This window comes from Candoia aspera, chromosome 5, assembly GCF_035149785.1.
Source record: "Candoia aspera isolate rCanAsp1 chromosome 5, rCanAsp1.hap2, whole genome shotgun sequence".
NCBI lineage: Eukaryota > Metazoa > Chordata > Lepidosauria > Squamata > Boidae > Candoia > Candoia aspera.
In genome coordinates, this window is record NC_086157.1 from 20,567,756 (window position 1) to 20,588,433 (window position 20,678).

Consider the following 20,678-nt stretch of genomic DNA (forward strand, 5'->3'; position numbering starts at 1 on the left):
CTCTGTGAAGAGATCTCCTGGCCTGCTACAAGGGCCAGGTTTGATGGATTGGTAACAGCCCATCTAGCCTCAGGTCAGTCCAGAGATAGTCCAGTACCTGGTTTTGGAACAAGATTTGGGAAAACAAAGTTCAAATTAAAATGCTAGTCTCATCTTCATGGCTGTGTGATTCTCTCTTCTCTACTTGAACTGAGAAAGTGGTCAAGACCTAACATATAAAATCATTTATTTTTAATTGATTATATGCCATCAAGTTGGTACTAATTCTTAGCAACCACATATATATATTTTTAATCCCCTCCCTCCCATATAGCCATCTCTGCAGAACTTTTATAGGGGAACTAATGAAGACCAAGCGAACAGAATCTACCACACAATAGTAAAGGTCTGCTTCAAATTCCATTGGTTTGAGATGTTTATAAACACCTTGTAAAAATGATTCAGGACAGAACATTCTCCTCCCCCCTTTCTTCTTTTAACTGTTGGCAAGTTAGCCATTGTCAATTTCAGAGACTGTGAGAGCATTTGCTTTGGATAAGTGTTGACATTCATTCAGAATAATCTCTCAAGACTCATAGGCCAGTTCTGTTTATAGTAGTATCAGCAAAACAGTGCATTCCCCCCCCCCCCAGTACAGTCTTGTAAACAATGCCACTGGCAATAAAAATGAAGACAAGATGCAATGACTGTTTAGCTAAACTTAAACCAGAGTTCTCCAGAAGAAATTGTGTTCAAGTTGGTAAACTAGTGAGAAGGCCAAAAAATTTTGGGATCAAATATGTGTTAATATTCAAAAGATCCTTAAAATGGACTTACAAACAAACAAACAAAAAACCCAGAACTGTTTCTCTTGGGATTGATGGAGAAGCAGCTCAAGAAACAACCTGGGACTTTGCTTTTATACATGATTACAGCAGCAAGACTTTTATATGTACAAAGATGGAAAGAACCACAAATTCCCACAGTGGAGGAATGGATGATTAAACTGATGGAAATGGCTGAAATGGCAAAGTTAACAGCGTTGATAAGAGAAAATACCGTGTCTAGATTTGTCTCTATTTGGCAACCAATTTTAGACTATTTGCTTGTATCAGAATAAAATAAGTTTTGATTTTGGGCTTTAATGATTAAATGGTTTGATTTGATAGAAATAATGTTACTAAGGTTTAACTAATGGTAAATTAGTTACCATTAGATTATGTTTGTAAATGTGTCCATATCTGTACTAGAGAAGGTCAGAAGCCACTTTGTTTTCTGCCTGTTTTGCACTTTTATAGTTTTTCTTTTTCTTTAGTCCTGCACTCTATCTTTTCTATATTCTATCTTTTGTATTTTAACTATACTCTGAAAATTAATAAAGTTCTTTAAAAAAAAAGAAATTGTGTTCAGGATAGAACAAAAGAGGGGAAGAGACAGAGAGCTCTCGCACCATTATACCATCAGTTGTAATTCATATTGTGAATAGGATAGGAGCATGTAAACTATCTAATTTGGCATGATTTGCCTTTCTACTAAATGCTACTTATTTTTCTTCCTGACTATCCATAACTGGCCCCAGTCATTGGAACAATGAGGCAAATATTCCAGGTAGCAACTGCTGGGAGGCACCAAAACTAAACCTCTAGTTATTCTCCTAAACTCTGAAGTTATTATTCTGTGATGATGAATGATGCTCTCCTATTACCAGTAGCTAACAATGGATACTCTCTAGAACAGAATTGACAATACATGTGATGATGCAGAGAAGAGATCCCAAGGGTTTGACGTGATCCATATACTGTATGACCCTGGAACATGCCCATTTTTTTTCCTCTAGGAAAGAGAACATGAAAATTAACAGCTGAGCTATCTAAAATGCTGGGGGTAAAAAGGGATATGGATAGAAATGGAAGAAGAGGCACATAACCAAATAATATAAGATTATTGACTTATAGGAACTGTATCAGAAAGACCAAAGCTCAGAAAAAAAGTCTTCTGAGAAAACAAAAAACAGCAAAAAAAATTGTCTTAAAAAAAGGCTTCCTTTTGTAGATAATAATGCTTGAAAAAGGAAAGCCAAAAAAGGTGTAGATCCACTGCAAGAAGAAATTGGTGCTAATGGCTGATGGAGAGAAAGCAGAAGTTCTAAACTCTTATTTTGCATCTGTCTTCTCTCAGAGGAAAATGGTGTCCTAGCTGGTTATCCTTACTCCACTGAGAGAAGGAGGGAACCTTGCTTTATAATAGATAAGGAGAAGTTAGGGGAGAATTTAGCTAATCTAAATAAAATTGAATCTCCAGGGTCAGACGGATTACATCAAAGAGTACAAAGTAACTAGTGGAGGTAATTGCACAACCAGTCTCAGTAGTCTGAGAAGTTCTGGACGACTGGTAAGATTCCAGAAGACTGGAGGATACCAAGGGTCTTTCCCATCTTCAAAAAGGAGAAGCCAGGAAACTACAGACCTGTCAGCTTGACTAATGAGCAAGGCCATCAAACAGATTATTAAATATAGTGGAGGATGTATTTAGCTCAGGGTTGAAATGTTGGGATCTTGTTGTTAGACGAGCTTGGTTTCCTTCTTGCATTCTTTTCATTACCAAAGAAGGTAACATTGTCAGTGCGTGGACACAAGAAAGTGGGGTTTGATGGCTTTTTAGGTGTGCTTGTCCCACCTGTCTTGATCAGGATTGTTGTAGGACTCTTTCTGATTGGCCTACCTGGCTTCATTAGCTAATTTGTCACCTTTTGTTGCTCCTGCCTGTTGAATTGGTTCTTGCTTCTCTATATATTGATTGCTGGGTGAGTGATAATGGAAATATGTGACCTGTGCTGATTGCTTCCTTCTTGAACTTTTGTGTCCTTTAGAAATAGTCTGTGGACTGGGTTTATCTCTGTGTGTCTGTTAATGGCTAATCTATCAAAGCACCAGGTTTCTAGGAATTGTCTTGCATTCTTGGATTTAACTTGATTTAAACTGATTCATTTCCCAACTGAATATATAGTTAAATTTGTTCATGGATTGTGAAAATAAGAATTTTCATCATGTCCTTTGCTTGTGTTCATGGATGCATTCTGCTAATCTTCTGCTTGTTATTCCTCCTTAGTGGCTTTCATAGTCTGAATGCTACTCATTCATAAAACAAACTGCAGTGGCCCAGAACTCCACATAGGGGGGAAAAAAAAGACTATTTTTGCAGAACAGGTGAATACAAGAGGTACCCCCACAAATTGTGAGCACTTACATAGGCATGATACAGTTAACAGCAACCAACATGGGCTTCCCACAAACAGATCACATAAAACTTACAGTATTTCCTTCTTTTACAGAGTTACTATAATCCTATAGGTTTTGCCTTTCTGGACATCAGCAAAACCTTTGAGAAAATCTTTCACAACAGTTCCCCTAAGAACATTGCAAAATTTGGAATGGATCATTATTTGATGGACTGACTGTTCATTGAAAGTCTGCATCCAAACAATGTTCTTTAACTAGTCTACTTCAATTTGTAGAGTGCTAGAGGTTCTGTTCTGGGCCCTTTGATACTCAACACTTTTCTTGGTTGAGGGAGTTGAGAGGATGCTTATCAAGTGTGCAGATAACATAAAACTGGGAGGTTGCTAACCTTTTTAAAAAATGGTAAGAGTCAAAATGATCTAGGCAGGTTTGAGCAGTAGGCTAAAATGCTCAGGATGGAATTTAATAGGAAGAAATGGTGACATATAAGAAAGAATGGATTTACTCTTTACTGCCTGACTAGAACTAATGGGTTAAAACTATAAGAAGTAGGTTAAGGATAGGTGTTGGGAGATTCTTCCTGACTGAATGGTTATCAGCCAGTGGAACAAGGTGCCATGTGAAGCTGTGAATTTTTCTTTGAAACTTCAGATTTCAGACAGAGGCTTAATGTTTGCCTGTGAGAAACGCACTGATAAATCTTGCACTGAGCAGGGGGCTTTATTAGATGACCTCTAAAGTTCTTTCCAACCCTATAATTTGATGGTAATCCAACCATATTTTATTTTACCTAAAGCAGCAAAAGACTCCATTATCTTTTGTACCTTTTTAAAGGACTAGTTGTTATTCCAATGTGGTTTCTAGGGGAAAATACCTCTAGGGAAATTATCCAACAATTTCTCAAGAGCAGGACTCCCACTTAGCAGTGACAATAGCACTGCTATTGAAAAAGTTAAGTGGTATTTTTCTTTGTAATTTAAATGAAGAGCAGGAAGCAGGACATCTGCAGACCAATGGAGAGAGGTTTGTTCATAGAAGAAAGGTCATTCACACAACACCTTGGCCACTTCATAATTATGGTGAGTACAAAAACATTCATCCACCTATGAGAATGTTTTCTAAAAGTCTCTTTCATCAAACTGAAGAAGTACTAGAAAGATAATGCATTTTTTTTTCTACTGAGCACTTATCTAAATGAAAAGCAACTATTTTGTAATTTAGAATGTGCAGAAAACTCATTGCTATATGCCAACCATGTTGAAACACTTTCAGTTCTTGAACATATTAAAGAGTTTGAAGAGCGATTGCCAGACTTGGCCTCAGAAATCATACCTGTTGGACACCTGGCAAGGTTGATACATCAGTTAGGTGGCCAACTGGTGGTCTAGAAGCCTTGTTCCACATGCTGAGTGAACAGTAACCTCAGCTGGGAATATACTGAATCTGGGGATGGGAGAAATATATGCACAGCAGCAATAGTGGAGAAGTGAGGGCACATTTTGATGGAATCCATTGGGATGAACTTATCTAAAGGGTTTCTCCCAAAACTCTGCATTGCAGATTATATAAAACAAAGGGACTTCACTTATATGTTTATATACTTAGTTAATTACCACTCTTGAGTCACTCTTGAGTGAGATGGGTGGTGACAAAATTTGAAACATAAATAAATAAATAATCAAAATGCAAAGAATCCAGAAATCAATAATCAGGATTATTCCCTAGGAAAACAGTCTAGGGAATATATGTGGGCTGCAAAAACCAAGACAACTACTAGCTGGTGGGAAAGACACATCACTTTAGATATCTCTTAGGGGCCATCTAGCAGTAATCTGAATTTCTGCAGCCTGGATATTGTAGACTTAAGGCAAGGTAATAATTGTTTGTTCTTCCTTCCTTCCTTCCTTCCTTTCACCTGGTCACTAAAATTTAAACCTTTGGTTTCAGCCGTTACTTCTAAACTGTTTCTGTGGGAGCAATGATAGCTAAAGAGATGGAGGAATCATATTAAGAGCCTGATTTAAACATCTATAACATTCATTTTTCAACAAAATACACAGTTCAAAACACTTTTCAAAGCATCTATTTCTCTTTTAGCATATAAGACACCAAAAGAGTCATAAGTGGTCAGGGCACCAAATTCCTACCTCGAAGATAGAATGACAGTAATTTCTGAGATTACCCCTGGAAAGGAAAAGAAAATACATTAACTATAGCTGCTGAATAATTTGCATCTCTCTTAGGCAAACAATTACACATCAATAATTATTCTGGCTGAGGAAAAGAAAACCTGGATGGTTTTCTTGTTTTTTGTTTTGTTCTGTTTGCAAAGGTCAGCCAAAAATCGAAATCTATAGCACAACACATTCCCAGCTTTTAATCAAGGGGAGTAATATTTGAGATTACTATAATGATTAATAACTCTGATTTATGGATCTGACTATATGCCTGAATTCTGAAGCACCTTTCTGGAACAATTCTCACTGTGGGACCTACTTCGGAGGAACCTTGCATAAAGCTGAATGACAAAGCTACTCTGAAAAGCCTGTTAATGCATGAATGAAACCTCACCAGTAATAACACTCCTCTAGCTTTAAACAACTATCCAGTGCAGGTTCCCATGCCATGAGAATGTTATAGAAGGCTCCTTTCTTTATCGGTATTATGCTCCATTTCTCTACAAATAGAAAATCCCATTATATTAAAATGCTAGTAGGTAATGGCCAGAGATGTTATCAAGAAGCAAACCAAGACTTAGCCCTCCTTGCAGCCTTAATAATAGCAGGAGTCACCCAAGGGGCAAACCTAATAAGTTGTTCAGTGTGCATGCTCCCTGGCACCTAAGTAAAGCTAAAGCAGCATGCTACTTAATGGGATTTTCTGCTGTAAAAAGTCTATTCTGAAGTATCTTTCTATTGCTCAGAAGCATGTCTGAATCTGTTTTTTGACTTCATGGTTATCCGTTGCTTTGAATTTCTTGAACCTAATTTTCTTCTAAGATGAATAGTTTGCCAATTCATAACACAACTGTATTCAGTCAGCTTGTTCAGGCATTCTCCTAAGAGAAAGAATCTCAATCAGTACTGTTGCCTTCAGCATAGCGAAGTTCTTTGCTAATTTATTTGTCTGGTATACATTTCAACATAATTGGAACCCACTTTGTTCGGGGTATGTGTGTGTGCTGACAATTTGTAGCACACTCTAGACCTGTGAGTACAGAATGCAGTATCTTCTAAGCCTAGTGTCCACCTACAATTCTGAAGGGTGGGTAGATGGATGTGCATGTGCCACTGGGAAGATTAAATTTTGCTTTCTTCTATTAGAAAGGCATGTCCTTGATACCACTTAAAGGCCTACCCCAACCACCCATACCAGAGATGAAAGGAACATTAAAGAAGCAGTTATTGTTTAATTCATTTTTTAAAAAAGTGGGGAGAGGGAGGGAGACCTCCTTGATATTCCTATTTCTGACCTGGACATTAAAACAAAGATTATGCAAACTTTTGAAAAGCAGTCAATTAAAAATCAAATTGATTATCGCTACAGTACATAACATCCAGCATTATTTCCATGCAAAATATGATGCCATTTTATGCATCTCTCTCTTCTAATTTAACAATCTGAAAGAACAGGCAACAACATTCAATCTACCTTCTAACACATTGTGACAAAACTGTCCTTTCAACTGACAAGGAATTAATGACTGGATAGACATCTGTGGGTGGAGTGTGTGTGCACGCACGTGTGCACTTTGATTATTGGCAACCAACTTTGGAGCAAGGTTTAAACATGGAGCAGTAACCAGACTACACAAATATTCACAAGCATTTCCTTTCTTCCCTCCAGAAATAAATATATGTTGCTTTGTGAAATGGACTTGGATTTTACTTTTAGCAGCTTCAGGTGCTTGGTTGTGTTTTGGTTGAGAAGGAGGGCAGGGGTAAGGAAAGGAGGAGGAGAAATAATTAGCAGGAGGAGGAGCTGAGTTTTCCTAAGGTGGAGCTGCATCTTGTATGAAATATCCCTGGCAGATTAAAACCCTGTGATGGGGAAGGGCTTAAAGGCTGAGTCAAAAGGCTAGAAGTCTCTTATCTACGCCTATCCCCCAGCCTCTGGCAATCTGACTAATAACAAACCCAGCTAACGAGAAAGACCAGAGCGAGGAGCACCGCCGCTGCCTGGATCGTTTAAAAAGAAAAGGGAGAGAAGAGGCACCAGCGCTCAGTTTCTAGATCCTGCCGAGCGCCTGTTTTATTTCCTGCACCCCGAAGCCCGCAAACGGTTAACTGACATGCAGAAAGTCAGCCGAGCTGGGAAGTCTGCTGTGCATGTTAATTGAGGAAAAGGGATAACTGTTTACAGGATGGTCTACTGACTGCCCTTCCTCCCCCCTCCGCTCGCTGCTCGCTGGGATGGTTGGCGCTGCCTGCTTTCGTCCGAGGATTTTCGCTTCCCGGGACTAGAGCTACGCTGGAGTTGCTCTTACTCGGAGGGAAGGAAAGGAAAGAAAGTCTGCGTTTCGGGAGAAGAAGGAAAGAGAATTCTCCCGGAACAGCTGATTCTGTGCCATTACCGACTTTGTCAGTGGGTGTAGCTGCTGTGCAGGTAAGGACGCGTTCGCTCTCTGGCAATTAACTAAGGAAACCGTGTTCCTTGGTTTGTGATCACCTTAGGGACGGATCCCGGGTCCTTCCCCGCGCAGCCCGATCTTACTCTTTGCAGGTAACTAAGAGCAGAATAAAGTGATTTGCAGAGCGATGTCTTCGGATTCCCTCGTTTTGGGGTGTCTTGCGTAGAAGAGGTGCCGGAGCATTTAAACGAGAAGGGAAGCCTAGCATTGAAAAGAAGCATTGGGAATGACGCTCGTGAAAAGGGACAGTTTGGAAAGAGAGATTCCATCTGAAACCCTACAGTCGACCATGATTAACTGTAGAGATGGACAAATAAATGCAGAACCTACGATCGGTTCTTAGCCTAAACTTTGGGCTTCGGGGATCTGCTAGATTGTAATTATGATCTCCCGCTAACTGAACCAAGAAGAGTACCGGGATTTGGGGGTAATTTGATTGTTTTGTTGGGGGTTTGTTTCTGTCGTTGTTTGAAACAGATGGGTTTATTAGCCTTTGCATGGGGAAAAAAAAATGTTGCTGTAGGTGCAACATTTGTGCAAAATCTACTGTCAGGGAAACTCCTCACGATCATTACATTTTCCCAAAACTCATTTCCTCTCCCTGCATGGTTGAAATGGAATCACTTATTTCAGGCAATTTGGGAAAGTATTGCTTCAATTAAACATAAATCAGTGGCCAGTTAGGAGACACGTTTCTGTAACCTGCAGTGTTAATTAAATTAATTGATGTCACTTGGCATGTCTTCCCTTTGTACATTTATAATATGAGGTTAGCTCCTGTGATGGTTCCAAGGAGCCATGGTTGGTGTGAGAAAAGTATTAAAAAGAATAAACAATTGCACCCCACCCAAAAAGAAAAAAAGGCATCTTTTATGAACAGTAGCATTACCAGTGCCTCTGGAAGACTGGGGAGAACTGAAGGAGTAGAAAGATTAAATCTAAAACACCAAGAGCTAGCTGTGCTCTTCAGAAGCTCCAAGCCCCTTTCTGCAGAGAGACCAACTATGTGCATAAAAGACTGACTGATTGCAGGATTTCAAGGAAAGTATGGCAATAGTTAACAGGGGAATGCGTTCCATTTGGTTCTCTGAGAGAAAAAAAAAAAAGACAAGACTTTCATCTTCCAAAATACATATGCAAAGAAAACTTCAATGCAACACAAATTGATTCACTTATCTTAATTCTGCCCAAGGATATCATAACATGCTTAGAATGTTCTTTTCCTATCAGAAAAGCAGAGCAATAACAACTGAAGAAATGAGCCAAAGATTTTGATGCGGCTAAGGGCATCCAAGAAGCAGAATTGGTGAAATTAGGTTATCAGATACAAGTCTTGAGTACTGCAAGTGAATGCTTTCTGCTTCTATGAGTGGTATTAAGCAAGATACTTTGAGTTTATGGCTCTGCATGCAGTGTCTTGCCCATCAGTCTGAGATGGTGGGGGTGATGGATGGGACTCAAGATAAGCAGAACCATTTACAGTCCAGAGGTTACACCAAGATATTACTTTTTCTATGCCTATGTCTGTATATTCTTGTATGAACAAAAAGTAGATCAACACAAAAGATTAGCAAGCTAAGAAATATATTTAAAATAATTGAAATAATACTGTTGATATTTACCTAGCAGTGAGATCTGTTAATCTCCTTGAGACTTACAGTACTTGGCCATAAACATGCCTAAAATGTTCCAATAAAAGGGAATTTGTGTAGTTCAGGGCTGAACTGTGGAGTCCTGGGTGCTCTCTCGGCTTGGTTGTTTTCTTGCAGACATTTTGTTGCCCTAGGTAACATCATTAGCACTGAAGATGTTACCTAGTTGGGTAATGAAACGTCTGCAAGCAAACAACCAAGCCCAGAGTACCAAGGACTCCACTTGCCTGAAATGTCCTAGAGAGGGCCACTGATAACTATAGAACCAATCTAACTCACACCCATGTAGTTGGCTAAATGTCCATGTGCTCTTATGAAGAATGTTTTCTGCAAAAAATAAATAAATAAACCTTTCAAAGTTAATTCAGATGAGCAGTCAAATCCTATATGTGATTATTCAGAAGACCTACTGGATTTCACAGGACTAAGTAAATGTGTTTCTAAGTAAATATATGAAGACTGCAGCTAATATAAAACCATAAGGGCATTTTAGCTGAAACAGGATGTATCTAATCTAGCATGTGTTACCTGTCATGGCTAACAAAACAAATGCCTCTAGAAAGCCCCCAAAGCCAGATCTTAAAGCTAATAGCTCTTGTCCATCATTGTCCCCTCACAAATTTAGTTGTGTGGCTTTCCGTAACACAACCTGCCCTTCGCTGCAGTTGTGTGAAACATTTGCTAGAAAATATCCTGAATGAATAACTTCAATTAAGGCACAGCAACAACTGATTGTGTGATATTCACATAGAAGAGGTACCTTCTGAACTTACGAGACTATGAGATCAGGGAAATGCTTTTGGTGAAGTGAAAGAGGAGGAACAAGTATATTTTCACATAATACTCCTTTCCAATTAGTTGCATGCCAAATCACTTTCTTAAGTGAGACTGGCTATCTTTAGTTAAAACCGTATCCCTCAGCTGCTTCTAACAAGCTAGCTTCCTTGACTTCAACAGCAACTTTTGAAAACAGAAGGTCATCACAACTTGGTAGTAATCCCCACTGAACTCACTGGAACTTATTCCAAGTTAGAGTGTGTTAGAGCACACACTCTGTTTACTATTGTTGCTTGTTTGCTTTGTACTAAAGAATTGACCTCCCCTTGCCTCAAAAACAAAACACACCCGTTAGATGTGTCTGAAGTAATCTTTTGTTTTTCTTCATAGGAATTTTTCCCTTTGAAAATATGTCTCTTAATAAATCGCTGCTATAAAACAAAGGGAGATGCTTAGCAAACACATTGGATAAAAGGAAGTCAGTGTTTATGATTGCAAATTTATTATTCTTAAATATGTAAATTTAAGATGATGTATCCTTCACTAATTCTCATTTCTAAAAGAGTCCTATAAATGTTAGCCATAGCACTGCAGCAGTTTTATCCTATATACATGTAGACTGGAGTTAATGTCACTCTTGACAATGCTTCACATGTCTATTTGCATCCCCCCCCCCCTTTGGTCTATTTTTCACTCTTTATTCCTCTAGCCTTTGGTCGTAATAGGCATAGAGATACTGTAGTTCTTGATTTTTTAATATTGACTTTCAAAGTTTTAAAAGGGCATCCTGCAAGTCAATGATGTGCAAAGTGATGGCTTTTAGTGTGCTATGATGGGGGCCATTTAAGTAAATTGACTTGAGGTACAACCTAAGAAGCATGGTGGATTTTTGACTGGGAATCAAAAGTCGCCACAGTTCTGGTGCTGAATTGCAATAGTAACTGTGGACTCTGTTGAACCATCAGTTATTTTCTGTGTGTCTCTTTACTATTTCTGTAATTGGGATAGAACAAAAAAACCACATTGCTATTTTGTAATATATTCTTGAGGACCAATCTTCAGCATCAAAACAAAAATAGTGGATAGTAGTAAAAAGAAAAATCAGTCTAACCTCTAATCTACAAAAGGGGTGAAATATGTCTACACAATGCATTTTATTTATTTGTGCTGTTGAGTAAGTGTTGACTTCTGGTAACTACCTGGACAAGTGTCTGCAGTTTTCCTGGCAAACTTTCAGAAGCAGTTTGCCCTTGCCTGCTCCCCAGGGCTGAGAGAGAGTGACTGGCCCGAGGTCACCCAGCTGGCTTTGTGCTTAGGGCAGGATGGGAGCTCACAGACTCCTGGTTTCTAGGCTGATGCCTTAACCACTGTACCAAACTGGCTGTTATGTCTTGAACATAATGTGGGTTTATTATAACCACTGAGAGCCTGACATGTAGTATGCATTATGAACTACACTGCATGGTTGTCATAATTGCTTTCCAATATGCAGTGTTGAAAAATGAAATTAATTCCTTATTGAATTTACAGTATTTCAATAGAGCTGTTTAAAATATGTTTCCCATTAAATAAACACGGAGAGGAACACAAGTTTGTCTTTGGTGTTTGGGGAAGATACAATGGACTGGATATGCTGGGGTGCCCTAAACCATCTACAGTATAGTAATGGATTTCTCCACTGATTTCCATGGACAATTCTCTTTGCTATCCCAGAAGATCTTTAAAAAAAAAAAGTTTTTTTAGTGATCTGATGGTTCTTTATTTTTAATCACATAGGAAGTGCTCTAGCTAGATATTTCTCTATCTCAATACTGAGCATGCTCAGTCCTTCTTGGGTTATTATCCCCACATATACATGCACACCTCTTAGGTTGTTTTTCACCTAAAGGCTTTCTTATACTTCAATAAACACTGGGTTTTCCCAAGTCTTATGCATCTTCATTACATAAGAATTTATTCTGACTCCTGAACTCTGCAAATGATCTACCTTGGATGGAAAAGGAAGTTATACCAAAGAATACATTCCATTGAATTCAATGTAGACCTATAAATTAGATATGTTCATGTTTGCATCTTTTCCCCTTTTGGTTGGATGACCTGGTTATTTAGAGAATCAGGATAATACTGGCAAGGAACTCTAATAAAGTAAATACCTATAATTGCTACCAGATAGAATGACCATAGCACACCACATGCATATAACTAGTTCTTTAAACTGAGACAGGACTTTCTTCAATCACCTGTCATAGAAAATCTAGATAGCCCATGTTTCTGCTCAACATGTGATGGACAGTACAGTTCTTACAGAAAAGCAATCCAATGGATTTTCCTCTGATATCAGTCCTACTGCTCATAGAAACAGGAGGCTATGCTGGTAAAGGATCAAGTGGAATTCTCTTGCCCCTAGACTGACCTTCCATCCGTCCTTCCTTCCTTCCTCCTCTTTTGGCATGTTATGCCAAAGAGATGCCTAAAATAATGTTATAGCTTTGCCACATCCATTATTGAGTAATAACTAGATACATGTTAGGACTTTCAGAGTGCTTGATTCATCACTTTAAATTTTCATCAAGACGTGACAGTAAAAATTTTCTTGGTACTCTCTGAGCCTTGTTGTTTTCTTGCAGACGTTTCATTGCCAGACTAGGCAACATCTTCAATGCAAAGAGGGAGTGGGCCTTGTTCTCAGTTTATATACTGGCTTGCCCTGCTTGTGTTGGTAGGGGTGTTGTTTTCTCCCTGGGAGTTCTTTGATTAGGCTGTTGTTTGCTGCTTGGTTGATTGCCTGAGTTAATAGCTCCTTGACTAGGGTGTATTGTGCTGTTTGATGGTTCATCTGGCGTTAATCCTGGTGTTGATTACTGGCAAGGGAGTGTATTGCTCTTTTGGCTTTTCTATTGTCTCTTTTGAGTGGTATGTAAATGTTGTTTACCTCTATGTGTCTGTTGATGGGTGCTTTGTCTGAGCGCCAGGCTTCCAGGAATTCTCTTGCATTTTTGGATTTGGCTTGGTTTAGGATGCTCAGAGTTTCCCAGTTGAAACTATGGTTGAGTCACCAAATCAACACTAGGATTAACATCAGATGAACCATCAAACAGCACAATACTCCCTAGTCAAGGAACTATTAACTCAGGCAATCAACCAAGCAGCAAACAACAGTCCAATCAAAGAACTCCCAAGGAGAGAACAACACCCCTACCAACACAAGCAGGGCAAGTCACAGTATATAAACTGAGAGCAAGGCCCACTCCTCTTTGCATTGAAGATGTTGCCTAGTCTGGCAATGAAACATCTGCAAGAAAACAAGGCTCAGAGAGCGCCAAAGACTCCACAGTTCAACCCTGAGCTACAAATATTTGCTTTGATTGGAGTAAAAATGTTCCTTTGAGGAGGACAAAAATCAAAAACTTTTTTTTTTTATTTAGAAGTATTCTTCTCTCCTGTTTGTTTGTTTTTTGTTTCCTCTTTGCCTCAATTTCTCTACTACACCTTTGCTAATATACAGTACCTTTGCTAAATTTTATATAATTGTTCTGATGGCTGATATTCTTTGGGACCGTGTTCTTATCTTTCTCCCTGGTTATGCCAATTTTCAGATAAATTTTGGGCACATGCACCTTTTCATAAGTAACAGCTTCTGTTATTGTTTCTCATTGGTGAGAATAACTTTTCTTTATTCCACAAAGGAAGAATGAAGACCTTCTTAACTTCATCACCTAGTGGATCAAAAGGAAGGCTTTTCAAAAGAGGTTTTTAGAAGTATAGTTAGGGAACTACAGAGCCAAGATGTAATGGTTTGCCAAGTGATCTCTTTAGATGAAGCATATCATTAATCTTTGAGTTTTCCCTTCTGCATAGTCATTCTATGCTCTGAGCATACGTAACTTCAAATTTAAACCCATTTAAATCAGAGATGGGCAATGTGGAACCCAAGAGTCACACTAGATTCTCTTTTTTCTCTTTCTTTTCTTTTTCTTTTCTTTTTTCTTTTTTTATGAATCTCCAAAGCACCTCCAGATCACATCAGTAAAATTCAGGACAGAGTCATCTCTTTCTGATTTCAGGGTTCTTGGCTTTTTGCCAAAATAAAAAGGAAAAAAAAATGTTCCATAAAGACGGTGCAAGGCTTAATACATCCATTTACCACATCCTTTAAAGCCATCTCTCATTCCCTACAGAAACCAGGCATTTGAGATTTACCCACCCTGCTGAAGTCACTGGGTAATTCTGCATGGCAGTCTAAGCTGCATATTTTCCGTGCTGCTCCCAGCTCTTCCTAGATCTGACTTAACAAATTCCAGTCCTGATTGTAGTGATTTTACTATGGGTTGTGTTTGGTATTCAATCCAGGCTATAACCACCACAGCCTTTGACTGGTCATTCCCCTACTTCTTGCCCTCCTCAACCTTGTAGGGAAGACAAAACTCACTGGGTGCCTTGCACCCCACCCTGGTCACAATAGTTCCTGCCTATTTCTTTTAGAGGTGGTTCCCTTCTCCCAGCACCCTTAATTTATTTTGCTTTCCCAGATGTTTGCACATGTGGTTACCTTCATATTTCCTTCCCACATTCTCTTGCTTGATACTAATGCAGATCCTCTCCCCCCCACCACCACAGTTTATTGTACAGTGATTAAAATAAAGGGAACAGGTCCCTCATTCCTTTGTTCTGTGGTCTGTAAAAACATTGTGGAAACAAGCAAGTGATGGTTCATGTTCATAGAGAAAAAAAAAAGTAGCAATTGTTGGAACTTTGTAGCTTCATTCTAACATTCCTATGTGGATCCTTAGGTTAGTATGATTCACCCAAACAGTCGGAAACTGAAAGGGTGCACCTGGGAGATGCAAAGTAGAACAGAGGTGTGCTAGCAGAAGAGGGAGGGAAAACACAGTGGCCAGGAGAGCTGACTGGAATCTATGGCCCATATGAACTATTATTGGATGAAATGGTGGTGGGGGGGGAATCTGACCAGGTGAGAACATAGCATCCTAGTAACCTCAAGTGGCTGACTAGTCACCATGGGAGTGGATGTGCTAGATGCTGGGTCTAGTTAGAGCTGGAGATGACATTAATCTGGAATGAAGCATAGTGAACCAATCACTTGGAAGGATTTAAGACAACCCAGAATGAAAAACAGCCCTTTTGAAGCAAAACTTCAAGGCACAGCCAAGAGATACATTTGCAGTGAGCTGGGAGTGGGTAGTAGATGATGCTATCCAGTCTTGCACTGGAGGAAAAAAAAATGGGTGGGCCATACCAGTGATGGAACATGAAGAAAATGTGGATTTGACTACTGTGCTACTTCTGTCCCCTGTGCCTTCAGAATAAGATTAAAGCAAATGAAAGCGAACAAACAACCTGAAGTGCAGCCCCAAGCTTACCCATTCCCAGTGGAAATCATAACACCATCATGATTGTGGGAATACAATGGAGTTTGCTTCTCTTCTATCTTAAAACAATGTGTATATGTAAATGTGAACATGCTTGGCTGGCCATATCCTTCCTATAAATTATATTATTTTTTAAAAAAATCATACTTCGTTACTTTGACATGCATCAGCCCTATGCCATTCTAGATATTGATGCTAGGTTCATTGTAACATCTGGGTTATTTTGGAGAAATTTGGACTGAGGATCCTGGACTTTATCTGGAAGGTCCAGCCTTGGGTACTGAAAAGCATTTAACCAAGCCTCTCAGAATGATTGTGTGAAGAACAGTTACCCCAGTTCAGCAGAAGAAAGTCATAGTTCTACCACAAACTTTCTGTCTTTCAAAGATAAACTAAATTATCTTGAATTTAGAAGCAAACTTTACCCACTAGTTCTCAGTTTTTAGACTAGACAGTTCTTGTAATATTTCAGTGAACTAGGGATGCTTTTTCAGTGGCTGATTTATATATAGTAAAACATGCTAATAGTTTGTTTTCCACCAAAGTTGAAGGAAAAACTAAAATGTGTTCAATTTATTGTACTTTGCAGACGCTGGTGGATTACCATGAAGCTCTGGATAATCGCATTAAGTTTAATGGGGGTTGCTTGTGATGTGCTATATTCTGAACCAGCTTCATCTTCAGCTGTTGGCTCTTGTGAAAACTTGTGTTCTTGTGAAGAAAAAGACAGCATCCTAATTATAAACTGTGAAAAAAGAGGCATCAAGGAGATAACTCAAGTACACGTTCCACCATCCCGGCCTTTCCAACTTCGTCTTTTAAACAACAGTTTGACTATGTTACATGTCAATGATTTTGCCAGCTTTATCAATGCTGTCATTGTGCATCTTGAGTTCAATAATATCGTAGACATTGAACCAGGGGCATTTAATGGGCTAAGTCTCCTTAAACAACTCCATATCAACCACAATTATTTAGAAATACTTAAAGAGGACACCTTTCATGGACTAGAAAACCTGGAATTCCTTCAAGCAGACAACAATTTCATCACAATAATTGAACCAAGTGCCTTCAGCAAGCTCAACAGGCTTAAGGTGCTTATTTTAAATGACAATGCCATTGAATTTCTTCCTCCCAATGTATTTCGCTTTGTTCCATTAACTCACTTGGATCTTCGAGGGAACCAACTACAGACATTACCTTATGTTGGTTTTTTAGAACACATTGGCAGAATTCTAGAGCTCCAGCTACAAGATAACAAATGGATCTGTAATTGTGACCTAGTGGAGTTAAAGAGTTGGTTAGAAAACATGCCTCCCCAGTCAATAATGGGTGATGTTGTATGCCACAACCCTCCCATTCTGAAAGGTAACATTTTAAGCAGATTAAAAACAGAATCACTCTGTCCAGCTCACCCCACAAATGACCTTGATTCTCCATCAGGGTCATTGCCTTTGGTGATTACAACTTCAATAAGTGATAGTCATTCCTCAACCAAGGTGATACCTATGTTTAAAACTCCTACCAAGGAATCCAGTTTAACACCTCATGTAACAAAACCAGCTACTCTGCTTCCTGGAGTATATTGTCCTATACCTTGTCAGTGCATGAGCAATATCCTTTCAGGGATTTTGATGCAATGTCAGGAACAAAATATTGAAAGCTTGTCAGATTTAGGTTCTCCTCCTCCAAATCCTAAAAAGTTGATTCTTGCTGGAAATATAATTCAGGCATTACTGAAATCAGATCTTGTGGGTTATGGTAGTCTAGAAATGCTTCATTTGGGAAACAATCGTATTGAAATGTTAGAAGCAGGATCCTTTCTAAATCTCACTGAATTGCAAAAATTATATCTCAATGGCAACCATCTCACCAAACTAAGTCGCAATTTGTTTTTAGGCCTGCAGCATCTTGAGTATTTGTATCTTGAATATAATGCCATCAAGGAGGTTTTACCAGGTACTTTTAATCCAATGCCAAAACTTAAGGTCCTATACCTAAATAATAATCTCCTCCAAACTTTACCACCTCATATCTTTTCTGGAGTTCCTCTAGCCAGGCTGAATTTGAAAACCAACCAGTTTGCCCATTTGCCCATAAAAAATGTCTTAGATGATCTAGATCTACTAGTACAAATTGAGTTAGAAGACAACCCCTGGGACTGCACTTGTGACTCAGTTGGGCTGCAGCAATGGATACAAAAACTGAATAGGAATACAATGATGGGAGAAATTCTCTGTACATCTCCAAGACATCTAGCTAAAAAGGAACTGAAATCTCTGAGCAGTGATATGTTATGTCCCACCATAATGAAAAGTCCATCCATCCCAACTCATCCTAGCTTCATAATCATCACAACATCACCAACTACCACCAATACAGCAGACACTATTCTGAGATCCCTCACTGATGTCATCCCTCTCTCTGTTTTAATTCTGGGGCTTTTGATTGTGTTTATAACAATAATTTTTTGTGCAGCTGGCATTGTTGTTCTTGTTCTACATCGACGGAGGAGGTACAAAAAGAAACAAGCAGATGAGCAGGTACGGGACAGCAATCCAGTACAGCTTCAATACAGCATGTATGGTCATAAAACAACACACCATACTACCGAGCGTCCAGCCTCAACTTTGTATGAACAACGCATGATCAGTCCCATGGTTCAAGTTTATCAAAGCCCATCTTTCAATCCCAAATTTTCAGATCAAGATGGAAGGAATGATAAGGAGAGGCATGATCCCAAACACCTTCGGCGAGGTCTGTTAGAGAGGGAACACTCCTCTCCTCTCACCAGTTCAAATGTCAAGTACAAAGCTACAGACCAAGCAGCTGATTTTTTGTCTTTCCAGGATGCAAGCTCATTGTATAGGAACATTCTTGAGAAGGAGCGAGAACTCCAGCAATTAGGGATAACGGAATATCTACGAAAGAGCATTGCTCATCTACACCCTGAGATGGAAGTACATTATCCAAGAGCTCATGAAGAACTAAAGCTGATGGAGACACTTATGCTCTCCAGGCCAAGAAAGGTTTTACTAGAACAGACTAAAAATGAATATTTTGAGCTCAAGGCCAACCTGCATGCTGAACCTGATTACCTGGAGGTCTTGGAACAGCACACATAAAACAGAACAAAACAAAACACCACCTTGAAGGGATTAAATCAGAAACTCTTAGATTTGTCTTATATTTGGAACTTTGTAAATAAAAGTGCCTTATAATAATGTGTCACCAATCAGAACTTTAAGCACAGCAGTAATCTGAGTGAAAAGAAGCTCTCAGGGATAACTGTGTGAAGCCATGGGAAAGTTCAGGCTATATATCTTACCCCCATATTAAACTTTGTGCAACTGGATTCTGGGAAGAAATTCAGTGTGCTTGGCCATATTCCTCTAGGTGTGTATTGTGGCCCCTCATGTTTTTGTTTTAACTCTTCATTTTGCTAAATAGACATTTAAAACATTTGTTTCTTCAATTCCCTTATTTTTCCCATGTATGCAATATTCAATTAAAAACCTACAAGGACCTGCTTAGCTAGCTATTAGAAAGTATGGTACATTACTTATGGATCAGTCCATGCATACAAACAACTTGCACATGGCTGTAGTACATAATTATAAAAGGAATTGTATGTTTGTTTCAAAGGAGAAATTCATTTGTGAGCTTCCAAGGACTGCAATATTTAGGTACCTTTAATTTGGAATGTTGTTTGTCAAAAAAAATCTGTTAGAATATGAGGATGGAAGGGCCAGTGGTAAATTATGCAGGAATTTAAAAGACACAAAGGAATTGTTTTGCTACTTTCCCTCTGGCAATTTTAATCACATTTTGGGACAATCTTCAGTATAATGCTGCTATAGACTCCTGTGCGACATTGGTTTGACACTTGTACTTGGGAAGTTTGAAAAGCTACTGAGAACTTAATGTAAATATATTAGTATATTGATGCACCCTTTTTTTTTTTTTTTGTATTTATATGATTGGCTTCTATGATAATTGTTGATAGCATCACTGTGCTGTGGCCAGTAAATTTCAGACTGCAAGCCAGACAAGAAATAAGCCATCAGAACTTGTTTGCATCTCTGACTGTAAACACACTGTCTTTGCCATAATGACATAGCGAAAGAGCTTTTCTCCACCTAAGAAACAGATCCGGTTTAAGCATGTAAAATAAAGAAAAGTCACAAACATAGGAAGTTGCATTGAAAATTAGTTACTGAAATCTTATGCATGCACCCTTAGCATACACCAGAGATCTCTGCTGTGGCAATATTTATGTGGGTATGCTAACATTGCATATATAGATGTCAGTGACTAACCAAGTAATGGTAAGCAAGCCCTGTAGAACTCCACAGCTTGGTGTGAAGTTTAAATACAGTGCTGTTCTTTGTCATACTTGATTTCACATATAAACAGTCCATTACATGGTCTAATCTGCAACCCTAACTTTGCTTCTAAGAAGAAGAAAAAAAAAATCATTCAATCCAATTGTTACAAATGCTGGCTATTTGGTAAGTCTGTGTATTTAAACACAGATGTGCTGCACTCACAATTTGGATTTTTAAGGGTGTGTGTGTTTGTGTGTATACACGAGAGAGAGAGAGAACAATAAAAAGGTAAGCAACATAGCAAATCTTCTGTAGAAATCAATGGAACATAGTACTAAAATTATGTATAGAATTGAGATGAGAAGCAGGACAGATTTATTTTACTATAAAGCTTAGTTAGAATTATTTGTATTTAAGTTTGAAATTACAATTACTATTCTTGGGTGCCTTTCAAGCAAATCAAATAACTTAATCATGATAAAACTGACAATAAAGGGATTTTTTTTTTTAAATGCCTCTCTATATGTAAGACTCCCTTTTTATTTTTTAAAAAACAAGCTCTACATGCACAAGTTCAGATCCATTCTGAAATCAAATTGAAGCCTTCTGTCCGTTGCCATGCACACAGAAGTGTCTTGTTCTGGGGGCAAGACGGCAGTTTAATACCAGTGTATGATTGAAAG

General features: G+C 38.7%; 1 protein-coding gene across 1 annotated transcript; it reads left to right on the forward strand.

The window, feature by feature from the left end:
- The first annotated feature begins 7,385 nt into the window (after positions 1–7,385).
- SLITRK6 (SLIT and NTRK like family member 6) lies at positions 7,386–19,279 on the forward strand. The gene is made up of 2 exons (XM_063304663.1): positions 7,386–7,823; positions 16,257–19,279. Exon 2 carries the CDS (start codon positions 16,273–16,275, stop codon positions 18,790–18,792), a length of 2,520 nt encoding a protein of 839 aa, XP_063160733.1. The 5' UTR covers positions 7,386–7,823; positions 16,257–16,272; the 3' UTR covers positions 18,793–19,279.
- The last annotated feature ends 1,399 nt before the right edge of the window (positions 19,280–20,678 follow it).